The sequence below is a fragment of the Bombus vancouverensis genome, chromosome 2 (assembly GCF_051014615.1).
Source record: "Bombus vancouverensis nearcticus chromosome 2, iyBomVanc1_principal, whole genome shotgun sequence".
In the NCBI taxonomy this organism is placed as follows: Eukaryota; Metazoa; Arthropoda; class Insecta; order Hymenoptera; family Apidae; genus Bombus; species Bombus vancouverensis.
In genome coordinates this window covers 21,695,711-21,720,406 of record NC_134912.1, presented here as the reverse complement: position 1 = coordinate 21,720,406, position 24,696 = coordinate 21,695,711, and the positions used below count along the sequence as shown (strand labels likewise).

Below are 24,696 nucleotides of genomic sequence, written 5' to 3'. Positions count from 1 at the left end.
AGAAGACGCTAATTGTTCGCGATGTTTTTCAGATTCATCTTCGAAGGGGATGAAATCGTACTGAAGACATCGTGCGCGGTATTCATCACTATGAATCCTGGTTACGCGGGTAGGACGGAATTACCGGACAACTTGAAAGCCTTGTTCCGTCCTGTGGCTATGATGGTACCAGACTATTCGCTGATCGCTGAAATTTCATTATTTTCGTACGGTTTTTCCGAGGCGAAAGTTTTGGCGGGCAAAATAACGACTACGTTTAAATTGAGCTCGGAACAATTGAGCACACAGGTACGTTATTCTCAAGATGTTTAACGCGTATTTAATTATTAAGCGATTCGTTTTCCGATCGCCGATCGATATTTTAACTGAAAATATCGATATTTTAAGTCGGTTAAAGGACGAGGTATTCGAGTTCACGGCACTTTCTCAATTTATTTTACCATCGCGTTAGTAGTTGGAAATTGTGTTTGCTCGATTTGGTGGATAGAATGGCGGTATCTTTTTGTTCTACGTACAGTTGGCAAGTTAAACATTTTCGCTGAGAAATAAATATTTTTACCAAGGATCATTATGATTTCGGAATGCGAGCAGTGAAGACGGTGATCGCCGTGGCAGGAAATTTAAAAAGGGAACAGAAAGATTTAAACGAACAGCAGATCTGTTTACGTGCTTTGCGAGATGTGAACGTTCCCAAGTTCTTAAAAGATGATTTGACGCTGTTCAACGGTAATTTGCTATAATTTCTTTTCCTTTCGCAAGTTCTCGAAAATCTCTGACGCTGTAATATCACAATTTTTTCCTTGTCTCCTTCGTTTAATTAGGTATCGTGTCTGATTTATTTCCACGTTTGGAGGAGAAACACGTAGACCACGGAGTATTGGAAACGGAAATTCGTGCAGCGATCGCGAGGATGGGCCTAGAAGAAGTCAACGGTATGCTAAATATGTACATGTTTCGTTTCGTTAGTGTTCGGATCGTTACAGTTTACTCCAGCGTTCGAAATGATCAAAAATGTTATTTCTCGTTTCACTAAACTCTATTAATCGTTATTACGTTATTACGTTATTACGTTATTACGTTATTACGTTATTACGTTATTACGTTATTTCGAATTCTATACATTCTTTGTAATATTCTTTTTCGAGATGTTCTTGGTGAAAAAGCTGCTTCGCATCGACGTTGTCTCGCGAGCGACTCTTTGACAGTTGAGAACTTTTACTAAATAATTCAGTCATCCAAATAACTGGAAGTTAATCGAAATGGAAATTAAAAGTTGGACCACACGTTTTCCCATAATAGCCGAATCTTTCGATAGAAGATCCGGCTTAGATAGAACTCCGTGTCCGAACGTGCTATAAGGCGATGATCGAAATGGTCGACGTTTTTGATTGCAGAGTTCGTGAAGAAAGTTATCCAATTGTACGAGACGACTGTGGTGCGGCACGGATTAATGCTGGTTGGTCCAACCGGGTCGGGCAAGACAAGGGTAAGTGTTTATCTAAACTCGCAAGAACTTTTCTGCTCTCTTTCGTAACTACGTTACAAAGATGTTGGTATTCTTCTATAGATACGAACTCCGTAATCCAATATTCCTATTTACAAGGATACTTTTCGTTAGATTCGACTGCTCTTTTTACATCCACGTTCTTCGATTAAATAAATACGATATATCGACACGAAGTACGCCATGTACGATATTAATCCGTTAAACGTTTGAAAGTGATCTCGGTAAGTTCAAGTTGTCCTCGATATCTTTTTGTATCAACGTCGACATATGCGTACCAAAGGAGGGTTGTGTTTGAAAAATAATCGAAGAAACGATCATAACGCGCAACCGCAACCGCTACAACGCGATCTGTTAGAATACAAAGATTAAATTTCGTTGGTTGAAGATTAAAAGAATTTGTCTCTGTATTTGCTCGTTTCTTTCTATCCTTTATATCGCAGAAAGACGAACGTGTTACGAACTTACGAAGGATATTTTTCCAAACTCGTCAGTTTTAGACAAACTCGCGCGTTTCGTTGACGTCTTCTTCGTCGGACGTCCAATTTTCAGCAACGGCACAGCGATGTCGGACGGTGATCGGGAAACTTTCGCCCCAAGTGACTTGGCACTGAACAAATTACAGTAGATTCGATCGCGCACAGGTGATGCACAGTTGCGCGAATAAAGGGCCGTTGTCGAAGCGGTAGGCGAAAGGCAAATCGATAGTTTGGTTGTTTGGAAAGTTAATTTGCACGATCGATGGAACCGGTGTCGTCGATTAGCGAACGTGACCGGTGTTCGTCGAAACGATGAAAATACATTTGTCGAAAAGATTATAACGGGCGGTGATCAAGCTGATTACGGCAGCTGGTGATTCTACGTTTGCATCATGATTCGTCTAACATCCGGTACGATGGAGGAGTAAATATTGTAAAGAATTAAATTGAAATTATTGCATGTATAAGGTTGTTGGAGCGTTCGCGGAGAGACACGATCGCGAGGAAGCGCACCAACGGGAGTCGTAAATTCCCGTTACGATTAGATAATCGACGCCACGAAACGATCGTTCCCCTATTTCGTTTAGGATAATAGAGCTGGTTGAACTGATTATTCCGACAACTCGTGGACGTAGACAGTTACGCTGTCTTTAAGTTACGATATAAGTTAAATAGATGACCGATCCAAGTGCGGAAAACCAGCAAAGTTCGGTGACCATGCTGTCACAGAGGAAAACTATCGCTGGTTGTTGGTCGCCCCACCACCGATCGCTTGCGGCTGGAAACGATCGTTGAACGTAGGAAAAACCCGACGGAGCAACAACAACCGTAAGGAACGTCTCGACTTGAATACGTTTTATAAGAATTAACGGTCCTAACGGTAAAATACAAATTTATGACAGTCGCTTAGGATTATCGCGGCCCGATTAACTATATTTGCACAGCTAGTGGCCGCCTCGACCGAGGGATGGATCCTGAGTTACGTAAAGAGTCTCCGATAGTATGACACGCATCGCTGTATCAAGATATAACATCGAAGAGCGTTGTTGCAAAAAGTGTGCTTTTTCCTCTTGAAAAATCAGTCAGAAAGTCAGAGTAAAGCGACTGTATCGGGAACACGTATTTCTTTCGGTTCGTCGTAAATGTGACAAAGACAGGTTGAAATATCGCCGAAACGAACAAAACAGTTGGTTGAATTAGCGTTCGAAGCAAAGAACGACGTAATATGAATTTTTGTCTGAATTATCACGACGCACACGTATATCGGGACACGTTTCGGTTTTCGGTAAGTCGTATCTAGCGATATTATATCGTGCTATCGATTACGCGAGACTCGCGCTCTCCAACAGGCTACGTATAATACAACTTTGATCCCACCGCGGATTTCTCTCAAAGTCCAAAGATTAGTTGGGATTTTCTCGCGCGATCCACTCGACTGCACTGTCACGTATTCGACGAACTTTCGCCATCGGTTTGCCAACGTGGGCGGGAAAATCGGTAGCCGTTGATCTAACCCGTTTCGTTATTCCTTCGCCGTAAGAATCTTTAGACACGTCGATCTTTCGGATGGGTAGACTTGCTTATAAGGCGTAAGGACGTTCTTAGTAGGGCGTAAGGCGCAGGGGGAAAGAGAAAGTTTGATAAATATGGCGCGCGATGCGAAAGGAAAGATAGATGGAATCTTTTTGGTAGAATTATCGAAGATGATTGAAAACGAGGATGCGTATACGAGGTTTATACTTACTAACGGGGTCGTTCGACTTACTTGTAATATCGTTATCGCGTTAAACTTGTAACAATTTTTCTTCCTTATCTTTATCCTTATCTTTACGCTCTGTTGAAATGTTATTTTATATGGAACGATATTTCCCATTACATCGCGTAAATATCGATTGAAAATAATTGTTATTATAATTGTATCGATCAATTTCAATTAATTATTCGATTTATCTGAAAATAGAAGAATCGTAATTAATCACGTTGAAGAAAATTTTGTAGGAATTTTCACTACCAAACGGTTTGTTCAAACAACATTCGATAATCTCGACAAATTTCACTCTCGAATCTTGCCGATTCTATGGAATTCTGTGGCCAAAGTTGCCGAACAGTTACCTGTGTTTGTCCGATTTCCATGTCCTCGAAATATGTTGTCGGCACGAGGCCAACGATTTCTTCTCGTTTCCAATCCAATCGACTAAAATCGTTGTTATTCTCGTACCACCGTGTTACGCTATTGGATCACCACCACGGCCACCGTATTTAACGTATTAAAACGAATGCTGTTGAAACTCGGGAAGAAGAGGCGATACATCGAGGTACGTTGTACGTATGTCAGGGAAGAGTTGCGGAAAACGAGATCGGTTAGGAGGTAACTATCTGGCCACTTTCCGTAAAGAACGAGAAAACCATATGGAATTTCGTTTGTTACGTATTTGTACGCCGATCTCATGGGACGAGGTAATTAAAGTAGATCAGTTTCAATTTTTTCAGTGTCTTGGGTATATTTAAAAATATTTACCTTATATCTAAATTATACGGTTAGTCGTTAGTCGAGATATTTACAGTAGCGATTCCTTTTACGCTAATTATCGGTAAATATGCTGTTCCTTCGAAATCCAGCCTTCGAACAACGCGAAAACGATTTCTACAACTCGATATAAAAAATAAAACAATTACCTAGGTATTTCGCTATTTATACGTATATAATTCACATAATTCACTAAAAAAATGCTGTTTCAAAGATAATAGAAACATATCGGTTTTACGTTTTCTTTATCGTAGGGAATTTCGTCTAAGCGAATTTGTCTCGTATCTTTCAGACATTCTGTACGCACGAAATATCTATGGATATGGAATAAAAGTTGAAAAATTCGATTTACGTCGATTCGATCGCACTCGCGTCAACTTTCTTTACGTTTACAATACGCGAGTATCGAAGAAATCCGATAATACGATACGATGTAAAGCGGAAACGCGGATTTGCCAGTTTTGTCAACGACTCTACGCGATACAGCGGGTGCAAGAATTGCCTCGAGATAGACATCGACGTTGTTCGTAATAATAATGTTTACGAAGCTGTTTCGTTCCAATTACCTGCCGAACGATCGATTATATCAGAGCAATCTTTTCGTTTAATAAACCAACTCGGCTCGTTCGCTTATCGATTACGCCGAGTTTTACTCTATCGGTAATTAGGTAATTAGACAATTAAGTAATTAGGTAATTAGGTAATTAGGTAATTAGGTAATTAGGTAATTAGGTAGCCATTGAATTTTAAACGCTCGACAGTTTTCAAGTTTCGTTGGTATTTTACGAGGTTGTTGAGCGGTGCGAGACAAATAATTTATAATTTAAACAAAGACACGTTTAGAAGACGTTGAGACATTTATCGTTTACTTACGTATAGGTAATTCGGTCGAACGTTCCAAGTGGGAAATTTGATCGAACGTCGGAGCACTGACAAAGCGTAACGATACACGTGTAGTTTCGTATAATTTGTCTAATTTCTATCATCGATACGTACTTTCCACGATACAAGTAAATGCCACATAGAAATAACGAATTTTACACCGAGTCTGCGAATTTTTCCATGCAACGTTCCAAGATGGATGCTATGCTAGATACGCGTGTATTAAACCGAGGTGTCGAGGTCGTTGAAAGTTACAAGTTTATCCTTTTGCTTTTCATATAAATATCCTTTTATCCTGTTTCGAATAGGATAGAATAGGATATGTAGGTCTTTGACTTATTTAAATCACCGGTAATCGCATATAATCGCACATAATCGCGCATAATCTCCTTCGTCGAGGATCGACCATTTACTCGAAATTTCAAAAGATCTTGCAAAGATGAAAACGCGTGTCTGTCAGTCCATAACCGTCGATTAACCGGTAATCGTCGTAAACTCGTAAATATTTTCTATTTTCATTTCTCGCTTACACGATCGAGCAACGTAGTCGCAAACGTTTCTCAGACTTTTCACGCTCAGTACCTCCGACAGCGGAACAAAGCGGTTCAACATGGATATTTGATCGCGTTACACGCGTCGTTTTGCTCGTCGAAGTAAACGGATGGTCGAATCGAACGGCGCTACGAAGACGACGACGACGACGACGACGTAACAACGAGGGTGAGAAACGGGCGAATATAATGGTGGTGCGCGTCGCGCGACGCAATTGGGATCGCTGTGGTTGTATACTTGAATTTGCTCGAAAACGTTTCCGTCGCTCCTATACGTTATCGTCGTAGGTTGCAATGGTACCTGGTCATGGTTTTCAGTATCTTGCGCAGCAACTGTTGCAGACAACGCCTAAACGTGATGCCGCACATTGCGTACAATAAGAAATTGATGCTGAAGTTGGTGTAATAGAGGAGCATGAAGAACTGCTGCAAACACCAGAGCAGGTCGGGCGTGTTCTTGCGGGCCAGCGTGAAGAAGAATACGCACAATCGGATCACGTAGCTGGAAAACGAGAGTTCGCTTGCTGGTAAATCAAAGTTGCCAGCTTGTCGGAACAATAGCGCGTATAGGAACGTGCGAATGTGCGAATATGCAACGCGAGCAAAAGCAAACGCGATGAATTTGTATTTATTGCAAAGAAAACGTTCATCGTGGGTCGTCGATGGTTCCGTAGAAGACGTTATCGCTCTCACCGAGATATCAAAGATATTAAAGATGTTAAATCAACGTATCGAATATATCGATAGATGACCGTTTACCTCGGCAAATTGAGAAGGATGAAAACGGTGCTGATGAGAAGCAGCATTTTCGTGATGCTCTGTTGATTCCTCGTCGACACGAGATTTCTCGAGGACGATCTAATATCTGCAACAGAGAAAGAAAAAGTATCGCAAGTGCGGTGCGAGCGGCCGGGAATTTCCGCAACGACGTTCGAATAACTCGACTTTTCGTTTCGCCTTCTTTCTTTTTATTTTTTTTTTTTTTTTTTTTTTTTTGAAATGTAAACTATCCGTAACCTACTCTGGCCTTAACAGAATCCATGTACGGAGACTACGAATAGAAAGGTTAAAAAATGCGCTAAAATCGGACGATTTCTTCGAAGTAAACGAATCACGAGAAGAATAGAGGCGTACGGCTTGAAAGCGTCCGGCAGTAGTTCAGTCGGTAATTTGGCCGACAATTTAACGATCCAATCTTTCGTCGCCCTAACGAAACGTTACGGTTCGCACGATTCGTTTTCGTTCCGTTTCGCTTTACGCTAGTCTAGTCTGTTCCTTTCCGCGATAACAACACCAAAGCGATGAAAACGTCAAACTAATTACCGATATACTCGACTAAATTTTGCTTGCTACTAGAATCAAAGTATTACGCGGCTGTCGTAGTTAAGGTTGAACGAAGCTCGCTTCGTCCGACGAATTTCCATCTCGGTTAATCTTATTAATCGTTAATCTTAAAAGAGAAAGAAGCAGCAGCCTGCCCCTGCTTGGATCCATCTTAAAAATTCTTTCCTCGGATTTCTATAAAACTGAATTACTAACGCGCTCGATGAAACCACCGGTTGCGTTTGAAGCGGACCTAGGAGAGTCAGGACTAACGACGTTTAATAGGAGATCGAATCAGATCGGACCATCGACATAGACATCGACGTCCAATTTCGTAGACCGTGAGACGAGTTTCGTTTCACGGACTTGATCCTAGAGTTGGCAGAGAATAGGCGAGTTATTCGACCGTGTGGTTTGGCCTGTTTTAGATGCTTCGCTTTCTACGTATCTGCACATGGGTAGACACAAAGGATACACGTATGTGTGTACTTACGTATACAGCGAGTTGCTATTTCGGGTAACTGACAAGCGTTTCGTGGGGTTGATGACGGCGCGGACGTGGTTTGATGCCGAGAGTGATGAGAATGGTTGTTCTTGGACGAGTGAAACGATTGCTGCGAAGGTGGCCGTCGGCCTCCGACCACTGGTCCCAGATTAATGCCGCCAGCGCCGTTGTTGCTGCTGCCGGCACTCTGAAAACCGACCAACAACTTTACCAACGATGAAAGCGATTTCACTAACGCGACGTTTGTAGCTTTAAAACGTAGCGAAAAGTAAAATTAGAGCTGCGCCGGCGTGTACGCGTGAATTAGAAGCGACAACACGGTGGGGAGAAAGCCGATTCGATTAAGCGACGCGACACCGCTAGTACGAGAGACAACCTGCTGGCAATAAAGGTCCACGGGAAGCCAATAATTTTTCAGCCACGATATCAGTTTCTTGAAACGCTATCCTACTTATTATCGGGATGGTTAGATGGGCTACCGTATCGTTTCCCATGCTGGTCACGAACGCGTTACTTAACCACGATCCTCTAATAAGCGATACGCGTGTCTCATCTATCATAATCACCTTAAATGCTGTTTTGTCTGCCGAACGGTACGACGAGAAAAACTTATCCTTGCTTCGGATTAAACGATAGATATTACGACTAATGAGGTATTTGCGTCAAAGGTACGGTCGACGTACGGTTGTTGGCAAACTCTCGATCGAAACGCGAATTTATTTATCTCGGAGCTATATCCGCGTTTTGCCACGGTTTCGGTTAAATTTCGGTTAAATTTCGGTTAAATTTCGGTTAAATTTCGGTTAAATTTCCGTTGATCTCGAGCGAATAGTCATCGGCCGAGAATTCGATTCCATTTTATGGTGTATTTTATGCTGATGTTTCTTAGGGTGTACGCACGATTCGGGATTAAATTCGTCTTCTATCTCGAGTCCGCTTCGAGCGAAGATACGGCAGCAACTTTGCGCGAATAAAGAAAAGAAAGTAGGAAATAAAGCGAGCAGAATTACTTTTGCAATTGTCGCGTACATAGATTCGGGCATTGGCTGCTAATACGCTATGGACAAAAGTGGATAAAAGTGGCATGGTTTCCGAGCGCGAGTAACGATTTGCAACTTGAACGGGCATATCGATATCGCGCGAACGAGCCGAACGATAGGAGGAGAATGTAGGTTAACCAACGGCTCGTCCAAGTTATTTACACCCGATCACGATGAATCGCGAGAATGGACTTGATCGCCTCGTCGACTAGGAGACGAAGGAGAATGCGAGGGAAAATTGTGTTTCCCTATCGTAGAAAAGAAAAGAATTGGCGTCGCGTGACTTTCAACGCGACCGTTTTCGTTCAAACGCGTCCATCTTTATTCGCTTTCTATCGTAGCATTTTCACCGAGAACGATCGAACATCGAAGTCACAGTCTCTCGTATCTTTGTACAACGTTTTAGATTATTCGACGTAAATCGCAGCTGTGGAATCGGCAAACGTTTTGTCCGAGAAAACGACGATCGTCGTCAAGTTACCACACGACTCGCCGCTTACGCGTCTGGCGTATAAGTCTGTAAGCAGAGTTTGCGTATCGATCGGAGGAACGAGCATCGCGTTCGATCTTTGCGAATCGTTCGGAAAATTGCGTCGTTCGATTAAACGGCATCCTATCTTTAACCGTCTAAAACGAATATTCGCAAAAGTACGAAACGGGAGCTTGATTCGAACGAAGAATTTCAATTAGGGTAGAAAATAAAGATGCAAACGCGAGCAATGAAGTGAAGTGAAATGAGAGTTTCTCGCGACACAGCCCCGCTTCTTGTAACAGCTTTTCTTCCCCTTTACGCTTTATAACGTTATCGTAACGAGAAGAATTCCGAAACTCAAAATGAAAGAACCGTCTCTTTATTTGCATCGTTTTCTTTTCGCAAATTTGCATCGTATTTATTAATCGTCGAACGGTTTTGTCGCGATCTGTCGCTCGGTCATTTGGTCGCGTATCGCGGAAAAGAGTTGATTTCTTCGATCGGTTAATCCAGAACAGATTCGTGAACGATAGAACGAATAATTTAGTGCCGCGAAACGTACGAGTCTCGCAAAATTCGTCCAACGTGATCAAACACCTTCTCCTCTTCTTTTTTTTTTTTTCTTATCGGGTCACGGTCTATCGAAAGAGGCGCCTCGTTAAAAAAAAGCGATATCGTTGGTAGAGTCGACGGAAAAGCGCACGCAAAGTGTGAAATCAGCCAGCTTTATGCAGATTTCATGGTAATATCGATTGCGAGAGTGTGTGGGTGTCGAGTATACGTGATTCGATCATCGTCCCACTTGGACTAGAGCGGCGCGTGGCGTTGATAAAGTGAGCCGGTATATCATCGGGTGACCCTGGAAACGCAGAATATTTGAATAATTTATGATAAGAGAATAAGGAGGTGCAAGCGTGACACTATGTCGAACGGAATATAGCAGGGGGCCGTAAACTATAATTGCCGTAGTGAGGCCGCTAATGAATAGCGTAGATTTCAGTGCTATACCGCCGGCACCTCGTACGCTTTTCCCCATGCCGAGCGTATTTCGTTGGAAGCGAATTAAAATTTATCGCCTGGTCGATAACGGACACCTATCCGTTAAAGGAAAGAGAATCGTTACGATTATAAAACGCGAAGGCAATCGAAGCAACCTGAAAGCTTTACGGATATTTTTTCTTTGGAACGAAATTAATTAGGCGAGCGAATGCACGATACTCGTTCTTTTACGAATCGATTCGAACGTAAAATCGTGAAAGAGACGGGCAGATTTGGTTCGTAAACCTTTGAACGAACGATTTTCGGTCGACAAACGGAAGCTCGAAGAGGAAAAGCGTATTGTTCGAGTTTTCGTAATAGCACCGATACGACGCGCGCGAATACAACCTGCTGTTTCTTGCGCTTGGCAACGAACCACGCTCTAGAAAAGCGCTCTTCTTCTTTTCATTTTCAACGAGTTCCGCCTCGATGGTTCGAATTAGCTTTGCGGGAAACGAAATTGCACGGAGCACGATATCCACGATGAAGATGCACACGGTCGTCGCGACCTGACGCGACATCACGCGACGTCACGCTCCTGTCGTCCAATCGATTCCATTTGTCGTCTCGTTACGACAACGTTATATTCGCAAGCTAAACCGTCGCGTAATACGTCTCAACGATCGATGCTGCTGCCAGTTTCTCGATTTCCATTTAACAAAACGTCGACCGAGATCGTTGTTAGCGTTGTTTCCTGACAGCCGTTGCTCTCATTCTCCCAAGTTTCTATCGTTCGCTAGATTTTGGTCGGTTGGTCGATCGACAAACTCGTCGTTAGCCATTCGTTAAGCAGTCCACGTTTCCGACGCACTGACACGCTGTAATTTCATTTAAACGCGAGAGCCCGATGTAACCTAAATACGGTTAAATACGATTTAATCGCCGACAGAGTTGACACGAAACGTACGCGTACGCATACACATACACATACACGTACACATACGCAGTACGTTCGGATCGTCGAGTTAACTTTGCTTCAGGGTCGATAAAACGGTGTTGCGATTGTAAGTACTCGTGCAACGTACGAGCGGTCGTCGTCTCGATCTTAATACATCGTGCGTCACGCGTCCTAAACCATTCGTTTCGTTGCTTTCGTTTTGATTATTCCGTTAACCGATATAGCAAAACGCTCCGAACGATTCTTTAATCCTACGTTACGTTCGCGTAATACAAAATATATTACGTGCTTTAACGTAACGATAAAGTGAATAGTCAGATAATCGATGCGATTAACGCGAAATTACTGATTCCGTGAGTTTCGAATTTAACGCGTTTCATTTGTAGCGAATATTTCTCGCACACGCATACTCACACGCACACGCACACGCACACGCACACGCACACGCCTGTAATACTTTGAATATCGAAGAAAGAAAGCTTTGATATCGTTGGGGGAAGCCTGCGTTTCAGAAAACGAACCAAATTAAAAGAAACCGTGTTTAAGAACGCGATTAATTAGCAGTTTTTGAAAAGGCAATTTCGTTTCGTCGTCGACGGTTTTTTCATTTCTGTGTGTAATAATACGAGTCACGTGGCTACGCCCCGTTTATTTATCGAGAAGCACTCGATAATTTTCTGCCAATGACAGATTTATCGCGACATTGGCAGAGGTAGGATGGGAAGAGGCTATCGCGTTTGAACGAATATCAGTGCGCGTTGCGGCGAAGAATAAAATCGTTTAGCGATTCATTCGGCACCGTTCCCGCCCCCATGCATCCACCTACCATTGATTCGTCGTACCGTCGAAGACAAGCGAACTATTATAAAAGACAAATTGACGAATGAAAGTGTACCGTCGTGCCGAGCAATCGCCGTTTACGCTCGAATATCGAATCGGAGAATTAAATTCGCATCTTCGAACGATCGTGGCAGCGTGGTTCGTTGTACGGAAGGACGTTTCGATCCGGTTACGGAGCAAAACGACGCAGATCGACGTATATCGTAGCCGAGCGATCGAAAACTCCGCAAAGATGAATGGCGACGGTTACGCAAGCCGAAGATATTTATACGTTGATCGAAAATAGCTGATTCGCGGTTACCGACTACCGGAAGACGAGACCAGAGGGGGAAAAAATCAACGAGAACTCGAGAAGCAATTATGCCATTCTGTTTCGTATCGGTGATCGATCGTCGTTGCGTTTGGTCCGGCGCCGATGATTCCGTGTCGCAAACGGCAATAAAATTTCGCATGCGAGAACAACGTCTTTCGTGACACCTTAATTTACTTGCGGCGATATCGTACATATATTTAAACCACCTAGAAACAGTTATGCCTTCGTGCGATCGTTTTCCTTCGTTCCTTTCATTACGACCTAATTAGTTGGAAAACCCGCCACTCCTCGAAGAACGCTCTCATTTTTCCATTCTATTACCTTTCGAAAAGTTCTTCTTTCGAAAGAAGTTTGATTTTCCATTCGTCTGCCCTCCTAAATCCTCGATCTTCTTCTCCGATACACGCACACACACACACACATATACGCGGTTTTTGCGTACGTTGGCTATATCGAAAATTACAGTTGGCTGGAAAAGTCCGTAGCGTTTCTGGCTCGAACGATATCAAGTTGCGCCGTGTCTAGTTAACCATATCGAAGAGAATTATTTTTTATATGAATTTCCGAGAAAATACGAAACGCTGAATTCACCGCTGCTAGTCGATGCTTCGGCAAAATGAAACGTTGGAAATTTCAACGAGATAATTGTGTATCGACGACAAAGACGAGCAAACAGAGTACGTCTGGCAGAGCTCAGGTGGAATATGCAACTACCGTACGCTGGATAAATCGTCTAAATCGACGTTTCGTCTTATATACGCGTGAAAGATAAAAAGATTTGATTTATACCGGGTCTCTACTTACGTCAAAGTAGATAGATAGCCAAAGAGACGCGAATCAACGTGGAATTGTGGTAAAATGCTCGTCTAGCCAGCCCAGTTACCACCCTTTCATCGCAAATACGTCTTTTTACTTGCTCTCCGTCGCGTCCCTGAATCTAATTGCAAGGTACGCGTTGGTTTGTCAGCCGCCTTTGCTGCTATGCGCGTTACCAGGTCCAGAACGGACCGCCGTCTTTTTTCTCTCTTTTACTCTTCCTCTTTTCCGTATCCGTATTTCCGTGTCCTTCTTTCCGTCCTATTGCGATAACAAAGTATCGTTGGACGTTGAATCAAGTTCACGCTACTCTCTCAGCTTTATCACACTCTGTTGCCGGATTACGTCCACGCAAGATTCCTTGTTATTATTCGCTCGGCGCTCCGCGATGGCACGTTATACATTTATAACGGCTAAAGATAGATAAAATTTCGCTTACACACGATGCGTGACACGAATATATATATATATATATATATGTATTTTTTATGAGTACGTTTATAGTTACATTTTAAGACTACGGTCAATTGCACGCAATATCTCGCGTATCGAATCGTAAATCGCACAGCGTTAAATAATCGTATCGCGTAGAACTTTGCGAAACCACCGGTGATGAATCTGCCTGTTACGTCGTTAGCCCGTTTATTGGCTAGACGCGTTCGCGAACGGATGAAAACGGAGGAAAAACGGACAAAGATGGATCGAATTCGGGATACGTAGCATCGCGAACGTACGTTAACCCGATGCCAACCTAAACTACCTAATGCTTGCCAACGCTTTTAAACTCTTACGAGGTTATTCGTATGAGTTCTACGCGATCCATTCGATTTAGCAGACGTAGCTATAAATTGGAAGATTCGAATCGAACGAACGTTAGAAACGTCGTTCTGTCGCGAACGTTTTTACAAGCCACAGTCGGATCGGATCGGTCGAATGGATCGACTATTTTCGGAATTCGTGATACGTTCGTTCGCGAGTATGTACACGTGTTCACTCACGCGTGTAAAATCTAAATTACCGAAAACGCGGCAGACTATCTCGAAGTTTACACAACGTTGAAGTAGCGTCCTTTAGAGACGCGGCAATTCGGAACAACGTTTTGCGTGTAGCGACGCGACGATTCGTCGAAAGTTCATAGACTCGAACCAATCTAATTTTTCTGGCTATACGCTATTGCGAAACTCGACGTTTGCGTTGGTTTGCTCGTTGCAAAGTTATAACGAGTTTCTCTGTTTTTAGTCGTTGTTGGCCGTGTTGTCAGATCGAATCGATATAATTTAGTTTAGAATTTTTAATAAGAACGCGTCAAATACATATTTTTGAACGAAAGAAACAGCAAAGGTAATAAATACGCGAATCGTGTACCGTTTGACTGCCCGTTAACGATAATAAAAAGTCGCGTTAACGTCTAGGATCGGATACATCGGAGGATACGAGTTAATCTCGTTCTCCTTTCTAATTTCAGCCTATAATATAGTTTAGTATAGTATAGTATAGTATAGTATAGTATAGTATAGTATAGTATAGTATAGTATAGTATAGTATAGTATAGTATAGTATAGTATAGTTTAGTTTAGTTTAGTATAGTTTAGTATATAGTATAGATGTCTGCCGATTGTAAGCGAAAGGTAGGAGAAGTAAAAGGTTCGAAAGGATCGAGCAAATTTAAGGGGAAGATATATGCGTATTCGTTAGGTTCTGAGCGATTGAAAACACATTTGCGTTGAGAAGGAGAAAATCGATTTGAGACAGCCGGTCCAAGTTGGCACCTATCGTGGCTACCGTGTAATATATTACTCCCTCTGTATACGCACGATCCTCTGGTCCGATTGGGATTTTATGTGTCTAAATAAATGTCTTCGGTCGGAACACTTAATCCACGGGAAACGTTTAGGTTAGCGAACCACATTATTCGAACATCATCGTGCCGGATTAGAAAAAATAACTCGAACGTTTGAGCTTCTTTCGAAAAACAAGTGGAGCCCGAGGGAAACGTTTCTAAGCGTGCATTTCACCGCCGATGTTTGTCTTGCACGCAAGAAAAACAAAAATACAGTCCAGTTACGAGACCGAAGCCAAGCGCGAAGACGGCGTGCATTGAAAATAGCGACGTCCATTAACCGTCGAATCTTTGAACGAGACGATGAGAGGGCGTCGCCTTTTTTCTCGTTCGATTCGTCGCTGGTCGCTGGAAATACACGCGCGCGTGTCAAACGTTTTTCTCGAAAGGGAAAGTTAACCAAGAAGCTGTGGCGCTTTCGCGAGCGAAAAACCGTTTTAAACGTAAACTTGATATTTTCCGTACTCGCGTGATTCTTTGTTCGAGCGAACAGCATTCGTAAAAAAGAACCGCGTCGAGAATGGCAACGATGCCAACGTGCGTGCCAACGCACAGACTCGAAGAGTAGGTGGAAGATAGGTTCGGAACGTTTAGGACGACGTTTCGAGTATATTTCGATCGTTACAGTCTGCAGATTGGTCGGAATATCGTCGTTTCTCGCGATAGAACCGGTTCCCTTTGACTTTCCTATTACGAATAATACGAATAATTACTTGGATCGAGTCGAAATCGAACGATATTAAGAATAAGATGAAAAGCCAAGTTCGTAGGATGAAAGTGAAACGATGTACGTTCTTACGATCGGGTAAATGATCGTAACGAGATGGAAAAGGATGAAACGTCGCGAGTTATAACGCGATCGGCGACGGTCTGGTGAAAGCCAAACTTAGATACTCGAATACTTAAATACTCGACTTTCAAAGCGAATTATTTTTACGAAAGAAGACGGAAGCGTGGGATAAATTGTAGCCGATGTACGCGGCGGCGGCGCCGGTCGCGTAGTTACCGTTCGTACGTGTGACCGATAATTATCGATGTTTAACGTTTAGCATCGATTTCGTATTAACGTTCGAGTTTGCCCGGATCAAACGACCTTACTAGAGTTACTAGAGTGGATCGGTTTGCTTCGCGCGACCTACGCGTACGTACGACGTACAATGGAAACCTAATTTACTAAGTTTATCGCGTAATCTAATCTCTCGATAACCGTCTCGTCTCGTCGGACGATTTTCACTCACCGGAATCTGATTCAGATTGATGTCCGACTGTTCTCTGCTCGGGTAGTCCGTGGACGTGGTCGAAGACTGCTTGAATCGCCTGCTGAACCTCAACAAGTTCCTCATGATCATAGTGTTCATGACGATGATGAGTACGAGCGGCGCGATTAGACTGGCGATGCTGTCGATTATGCTGATTATCTTCATCGTCTCCAAGTATTCGACCTTCAGATCGCAATAATCCTCACCGTCCCTGTTGATCACTCCGGCCGTGACGAAGGAGTAGGAATGACTGGCCAAAGCCAAGATCACCAACACCAGCACGATGGTCTTTGCCCTGGCTATAGTGCATATATGAGGTCTGTGCAGAGGGTACTGAACAGCTATGAATCTCTCCACCGTGAACGCAACGATTAACCAGACGCTCAAAGAGCTGCAGACGGCGCTCACATAGACCAACGTTTCGCACCAACCCTCTTTATTGAACACCTTCCATCCTAGCGTGTTGTTCAACCAAACTAAAAGCAAAGTGACTAAGAAGCCAAAGTCGGCGGTGGCCAGGGCGGCCAGGTAATAGCTGGAGCTTCGTATTCTCAGATGTGTGTTTAGAAAGACGACGCAGGACAACAGATTGCCTACCAAGCCTAGCAAAATGATGGAGGGAATGTAGTACTGATGAAAGAAATCCAGTAGAAAGTATAGAGCGTGACAAGCTTCTATCGGTTTCTCCTCGAAATCTAGGCTCGAATCGAAGCTTCTGTTTCTGTAACCGTAATGCGTCAAATTGACCCACGTGGTTGGGATGGCGGCGGACCGTCGGGAACGTGCAGATACGTCTACGCTCGAGGAGTCCTGAACGCCGCATCTCGTACGTAGATTGTACGTGGACGCGACGGACAACATGTTTCCTTCTCTTTACCTGTATCTCTTTTCTCTCTTATTTTCCATAAAACGCGCCGATCTGCCTCGAAAGATTCTCTACGAAAGACTCGAAACGGCCTCGATTTCCATTTTCTATTTTCACTCGCGATCTTCGCTCGAGTTTTCGCAACACCGATTATCCAAAAAGCGTGTCCGAACGTCGATCGCAAGATCCGACGATCCCGTCTCTCCGTTATCGGTTCGTCGTTTAAAAATTTCGCTCGCCGACCGACTCGAAATTTTTATCGGTCCGACGATATTCCAACAACGATCGCGACTAACTAATTTTCCTGATTATCTCCAACCAACGAATTATCCAGCTTGCCGAGAGATTCAACGTAAGTTCGGAATACTATCCGGAGCGCTATGTCCGCGTGAGATTACCTTGGTTACTCTTTCAGTTACCATTCTTGCGCGTTTTTCTGCCAGTATCGTGTCACGATCTTGCACGACGATAAGGTAAATCTAACGAGAAAAGTTTATTAAATTCACGGAGACGATTCGCGTAATAACGGAAGCTGGGGCAGGATGAACGATCGGATCGAAAACATTCGACTTTCGACGACAACGGATCGTCCAATTTCGAATATAAGAAGGAATATAAGGTGTTTCTTAAACCTGTTGGTTCGAGTTCTTCTCGGATATCGATCGACGGTTTTCAGTAACGTTTAATATTTCCTGAAATTCCTCGAATTCTTCGTCCATTCTCTCGACGGTCGTCCGTTTGTTTGTTCGTGAAAGTAGGAAATATTATAAATATCTGTCCACTCGTGCGGAGGTAAATTCGGTTCGGAACGTTCGATTCAGAACTGGCGAACGAGTGACAAGTGTTTCCAACTAGCTGTTGAAAAAAAATATTCCTCTCGTTTCGTTCGTAGATTTAAATCCCACACAATGTCAATAAACACGGAATGTTTCTAACTGGTGGCGTACGTGTGGCACGGATCGATTTACTTTGATATTCTTAGATCTCTGAAATCTTTCGATTATTCCATCAAACTGGCGTATACTGGTCTCTCGATCCTTCCAATCGACACGGACAACGTTTTAGCGAGTAATTGGTCGACCGACGACTAGTCGGCCTTCGATATGCATCGCGTTCGCAAATTCGGAATTCGCCGATGGGAAATGACCGCCTCGGAATTTCACCAACGGATCTTCGTCTCGATATCGCGGAATGTTTAAAAAAGTGGCCGCGAGGTAATCTCTGGTAATTTGGATCTAGATCGTAGAAGAAAGATCGGTGGTCTGGTCCGAAAGGTTCTTCGAGGCCTGTGGCGTTTCAGCGTGTTCGCCTTTCGGAGTCTGTCGACGAGCGACCAAGTAGTCACGAAAATAGTTCGTTCCAAGATATCCTACGCCCTCCGTATATCACGCTACGTATTTTTTCGAGCGGCCTACGAAACCTTATCTCCACCTCTATCTAATTACCATAAAATAGAGCGTCACTTTCGTTTGCGTGCGCTACAGAGCACGGAAGACGATGGTCGGTGCGATCGGAATACGCGTGTCGCTCGATGAATTCCAGCGAGTCCGGGTGGTCGTTCGGATGGTCGTTCGGATGGTCGTCGTTCGACGATCGAGTCGATTTCCGTGGAATGGTAAGATAAGCGCGATCGCGCCGCTGGATGCGCCAATACCTGAAAGTGGAATGCAACTGAAGGAGACGAGTATCGATCGGATAGCCTGCCCGAAAACTATCTTCGTATCCGACGAAATCTCTCGAGAGTCAACAGCGACAGCTTTCTCTGTTCGAGCGATTCGCAAGTTTGCGCGAACACTGGCCGAGCAGCGCCAGTTCGTTTCTTTCAGCGTTTCGTCTTTTTTCTGCTTACGTTCTTTTCTATTTTACGCGTTGCGTTTTTTACTCCGAACGGACCCGTTCGGCCCGCTTTCCAACCTTTATCGCCGGCAGACTTGAAATTCCTTTCTTCCGGGCCAAGTTGTTTCCGCGTTATTCCTGTCTCGTGGGTCAACTTTTCCGTTTCGATGCTTGTTTCTCTTCTTTCCCGAGCCAGCGGCGTTCCAGTTCTTCTCGTTGAGAGAGGGAGAGAGAGAGAGAGAGAGAATCGTGCAGGAAGCTAACCGATTACAGCTTCGTGTAAATTCCACTTCGCGATATTATCCGTCGTCCGGGATATTCGCACACGATTGCGAATCGAAAATTTCATCGGAATACACATAACCCGCCTACTTTTCTTCTTTTCTTCCTTTTTTTTTCTTTTCGTGAAAGTAGTTTCGAAATTGCAGATTTTTTCCCCCTATTCTCTGAGAGTTTTCTGCGGCGTTTTATCGAACGTTGAACGCGTCGTAATCATCTTGGTTCGTACGAGTTTCGACAACGTTCCAGCAAGCGTGTCGATAGAAATTCGAAGAGAAAAAAAAAGGCGGTTTTGCTTCATTTCCGTACACACGGAGGATCTAACGCGTCGTTCGATTCACCAAGGCTAGGATAGCGTCTGATCCTGGATCCTGTCATTTTTATAGGATCCCGCGATATTTTAATTATTCGACTCGGTGGTCGATCTCGACGCGGTGTATGACGCGGCCGTTCGTACGTTCAACGACTCGTTCGGATCTGTCGCAGGTCGGTCTCGATTTCATCGATGTTGATCGCGCGCAAAGCCGATCACGCTACTTTTACCTACCATGTATCGTCTTTTACCATTGCATCGACGAGTACGAGCAAACGTTCGGCTGTTTGATAATAATATTTTTCATTCGCTAGCTTGTTTCGTTGCGTACTTGATCGAAACCGTCGCCGTTTAAATCTATCGCCGATAGAAGCGGAATTTGATTTTAAATTACACGTAGATTTTCGATCGAACGTACAAATTCTGTATATCGTTATATTATACGTATGACGAGAAGACTGAGATCTTTCGTTTGCCCCGAAATCACTGAAATACGGTTTTGTTCTTTTCTTTCTTTTTTTTTTCTTTTTTCTTTTTGTCTTAGAACGTGGTTAAATTAATGGCAATTGTATGGTTCAACGAAGTAATCTAGGTTTTTCATGTGGCGCGATATATTTCGAGGAGAAACGGTCGACGAGAGCGGCGGTATCGGAGCGTCGTGCAACGAGAAACGACGTCGGATAAACTGGAAACACGATTCACGGTTTCGACGAGTTTGCCGCCCATCGAATTCCTTCGCATGCGCTTCGCAAGCTCTCTCCGGGGGCCGTTGGACGACGCGACGACGCAACGACGCAACGACGCAACGACGCGACGCCGTGCCAGCGGCATCCGACGCCACGACGCGCGACATTCGTTCGTTCGCGCGATTCACGCGTTCTCCGACCTTGGCTTGCCTTCTATCGGTCGCGGATACGGTTCGTATCGTGCCGCCGTATGTCATTGAAAACCTAAAACGTAAACTAACGATACGTGGAATGAGAAAATCGTGGTCCGAATTGTACAGGATTCCAGGCTTTCCAAGCAAATTGTCGCAGGTGCGATCACTTTCGATCTCGATACCGACGTAAATGCGTACGTCTTATGGCGGATCGAGCAACTCGTACGAAACGAAAATTACGTCTCGCCGAGCGATAGGCGACATCTGGCAAAGTAGTATACACGTATCATAACGGACCAACTTGCAGTGAAACGAGTCGACGCGCAACCAAGCAAGCACGCTACTAGTCTCTCTTTCTCTCTCTCTCTCTCGATTCGAAAGTTTTTCCATTGCAATAGTCGAAATTCGATAAAGCGGACCATCGCGCGCTTCCTCGTTTCGCATCGAATGGACCGTGTAAGGTCGTTACACACACGGAACGTTCTTTTCGCTGGAAATTACCGGCAAAGATACTTTAACGTCCGAAGAAGGACCTTATTTTTAATCCTATGCATCTCTGACCAGGCATTTTGCGCAATTTTCCCGTATTTGCCTGTATCAAGGTCTGACTCGTTGCGAACTTAATTAACCCGGATCGTGCAGCTTGCGAAATGCTACGCTGTTTTCAATTGGACGGAGCCACCTATAAGAATCCTTATACAACGTGCGTATCTTCGCGTACTCATACGTACTTTATATTTATTTGTTTCAAACTGTATTATTATCGCTATCACCGATTATTTGGATTATTTTCTGTTCCATTTCTTCGTCGCTACGTATAAAAGAGCTGAAATAATATTTTTTCTGGATCTGATCGTTTAAGCACTTGGTTCTCTGCGTATATAGGTATACTTATCGATATGACAGATAGAAGATACAATATCCTGGAAGTGGAGAAAGAAGCGTATCTTGGTTCGTTTCGTTACGCCTTGTTGCAGTCGCTTGCGTCCAATTAAACGAAATATCTTGCTTCCTCGACCAGCCGCGCTGCTCCGAATAACGCGAGAAAGTAACGCGAGAAAGTAACGCGATGTGACGAAACGACGAAATTGATCGATAGATTTTCTTTTAACGCTTCGACGCTAACGTGCTTTTCGCGTTTGTCGCAGTGCTACGAGGTTCTGAAGGAAGCGTGCACGAAACTGAAGGGACAGCTACAGCCAAGCGGCAAACCATTCGCGACTGTGATCACGCATGTGTTGAATCCAAAATCAATTACGATGGGTCAGCTGTACGGCGAATACGATCTCAACACGCGTGAATGGTGAGTGAATGACGAGTGAAACCGGGATAACGGATCGAACAACGTTTCCCGCCTCTTCGAGAGCTGTATCGCGCGTACATGCGTGCGAAAGAAATATCGCTCTTAGCAAGGCGGAATATCGGGCATCCGGAATTTAAACGCGGTACGCCTATATCCTCTATAAATATTATTAGCCTTTTCGTATTATCGATTATTTCGACGCTGTGTTATACCAAGCGTTTGCTTATACGACAAACTTTACTTTTACTCAAGTATAGACGAACCTTTTTACAGTCGGTCGTGTTTTTCGAATGCCAATGCGGAAGCTGTTTCTCGTCGTGCGACTGATCGTGCAACTAGTTTAGGGGCAATTTCGTAAAAACGCGAAATTCATCGAAAGAATCAGTTTCGCGCTACCGCGTATTTTTGTTGCATGAAAACGCCATTTCAGAGAACGTATCGGACATATCTTCGGCGAGTACGCGGATCACGTAACGCGATTTTTTCTATTTTAAACAAACAACGGAGATTGCCGTTTACCGCGAGCTTGTCTGTTCGAGCTTGAACAAACAGGCGAAAATATTGGAAGAAAAATTCTCTTCCGTGGAAATTGCGTCGCAGTGCGAACAAACTTCTTTCCGTGCGTGTCATGTTTTACGTTCGAATTTTCGGCATGCCGCCGCCATAGAAGTCGTTACCGTTGGAAAGTGGCGCTTATAGTCGAGAGAACTAAAAGGAAATGCATTTTATTAGGACCGATGGAATTTTCTCGACGTTGCTCAGAGCTGGAATAGCCGCGGACGATTCGAACAAACGTTGGTACGTTTTCGACGGACCTGTCGATGCGCTGTGGATCGAGAACATGAACACCGTGTTAGACGACAATAAGAAACTTTGTCTAACGTCCGGTGAAATAATGAAGATCCTGCCCACGATGACGATGATGTTCGAAGTAGCCGACCTGAGGGTCGCTTCGCCGGCTACGGTTTCAAGGTTAATTCGCAAAATAATTCATCGATGGATCGTTGATAGAACCGTAAATCGTAACTTTGATTAACGACTCCTTTCGATCGTTAACGCGATAAACGACGATAGGCCGATATACGAACGCACGAGTACGTACGATATAATCGGAACGTGGACGAGCCTCGATCGAGCGTCGCTCAACGCGAACCAACGAAAGAAAGAAACAGCGTGTTTACGTTCGTATTTGGATTTACATTTATTCTCATCCTATATATTTATTTATTTATATTAAAAAGCGTAAAAAAATGGGTGAAAAATGTTTAAAAAGCGCTAGCTGGTTAGTCGCGTAGCGATGATAATTCGAGGATTTTAATCTTTACCCTGATGGTCAGATGCGGCATGGTGTATATGGAACCGGAAGGTTTAGGTCTCGATCCCCTGGTTAATTGCTGGTTAAGACGATTGCCGAAAGTAAGCGGTCTACGGATAAGCAACATTCGAACGACTGATCGAAACTTACACGCGTTGTAGCTAGCACGTAACCGCATAATTGCAGAATATGTCGGAATACGTGGACGAAATCGCCGAATTAACCAGGCAGTTTTTATTTCCCGGGCTGAAAGTTCTACGCAACGATCTACGAGAAATCGTAAACACCGTCGATTCCGGGATGGTACAGTCCTACATAAACTTGATGAACTTTCGGATTGGTCCGATGGCTGGTCGAGACGGGAAACCTCCGCCGAGTGCCAGTTTCCAACAACTTATCCGTAAGAATTCCCCTGAAATACTTTTAACCGTTTTTGTCTTTTTTCTAACTTTGCTTATTTCTAGCGTCTAATTTAGCGTTAAAAGGGAAAATTGTGGACATCGCGATGCTAGAACAGCGTAGAACCGTGGAATAGTTACTAGTTTGCCGCTATCTATGACGTACCATTCGTAGACTCTACCACTATCTGCCACATAACACATACTACGTAGGTTGCGTCTACCACCTACAAGCTACACGATGCTACCTACGACCGTTACTAATGTAACGAGAAACCCGATCGCTCGCAATCGGAGTTAGCGCGGCATAAATAACGGAAACGCGGCGAAAACGCATTTAACGTGAAAACTTTTTTATCGTATGTTGTTCTCTTTATCGCAGGGATGCCTTTATCGCGTTGTTGTTTCGACCAAGGAAAGCAAAGATACGCCTCCACCTACCGTACGTACGAAACCTGAAATCGGCAATATCGGTTAATATCGGCAAGCTTCCGTTTAAACGTTTAGCCGTCGCGAAAAGTTTGTCCTTTCGCGTATATAGGACTTTTCCTATTACGTTTGTTAATGTAACATTATCGGATTATCGTCGAAATTTTCACCGAGCGACTATATTTTAAACGAGCATTACGTTACGTGTCCGATTTCGTTCGATTTTGTGGAAAGTAGCGGGACGAGATATTTTCATTTCTGGAATCTCTGCGCGACCTATTAGATATTCCGTGAGAAAGCACGCGATAAGCTTGATAAATCTCTGTAGCGAACGATAGGAAAGTTGGTTGGCGTAGGATTAAGCGTACGAGCGTTACGAAATCGGTAACCTTGGAACCCCTCGTGGCTAAAAAAGATAAATTACGAGGGAGCATAATTACCGCCAGGACGACATGTAACGACGAAAGTAGATCGATCTTGCAACGACTAATCGCGTTTATCAAGTTTGTCGGGTTTGTCGGGTTTATCGGGCTTGTCGGGTTTATCGGGCTTGTCGGGTTTATCGGGCGAAAGTCAGTCGCCACTTTGGAGACGACGATAGTATCGTTGCAGCCGGTCTGCTGTCACCTTGGGCAGCTTTCGCTGCAGTCTGGAGTCTCGGTGCTACCAGCGACTATAACGGTCGTCTGATATTCAACGAGTGGACGAGAAAAGTGCAAAAGGACAATCGCCATCCTTTGCCGTTTCCCGACGACGGTCTGGTGTTCGATTACAGGTGTACATCTTTATCG

General features: G+C 43.9%; 2 protein-coding genes across 2 annotated transcripts in view; one reads left to right on the top strand and one right to left on the bottom strand.

Moving 5' to 3' along the window:
• The window catches only part of LOC117162255 (dynein axonemal heavy chain 1-like), a 56,308-nt gene that overhangs the window by 12,825 nt on the left and 18,787 nt on the right, over window positions 1-24,696 (top strand). Inside the window, exons 21-29 of the mRNA XM_076627856.1 lie at window positions 33-288; window positions 564-726; window positions 822-932; window positions 1,395-1,486; window positions 21,609-21,763; window positions 22,496-22,735; window positions 23,101-23,179; window positions 23,265-23,418; window positions 24,479-24,680. Of these exons, the coding sequence (XP_076483971.1) occupies window positions 33-288; window positions 564-726; window positions 822-932; window positions 1,395-1,486; window positions 21,609-21,763; window positions 22,496-22,735; window positions 23,101-23,179; window positions 23,265-23,418; window positions 24,479-24,680 (1,452 nt within the window). The remainder of the gene's footprint in view (window positions 1-32; window positions 289-563; window positions 727-821; window positions 933-1,394; window positions 1,487-21,608; window positions 21,764-22,495; window positions 22,736-23,100; window positions 23,180-23,264; window positions 23,419-24,478; window positions 24,681-24,696) is intronic.
• Window positions 4,470-20,270, bottom strand: LOC117162357 (uncharacterized). The gene is made up of 4 exons (XM_033344223.2): window positions 16,267-20,270; window positions 7,760-7,958; window positions 6,703-6,808; window positions 4,470-6,445 (listed from the first exon to the last, which is right to left on the bottom strand). The coding sequence occupies exons 1-4, from the start codon at window positions 17,146-17,148 to the stop codon at window positions 6,220-6,222; spliced, it is 1,413 nt and encodes a 470-aa protein (XP_033200114.2). The 5' UTR covers window positions 17,149-20,270; the 3' UTR covers window positions 4,470-6,219.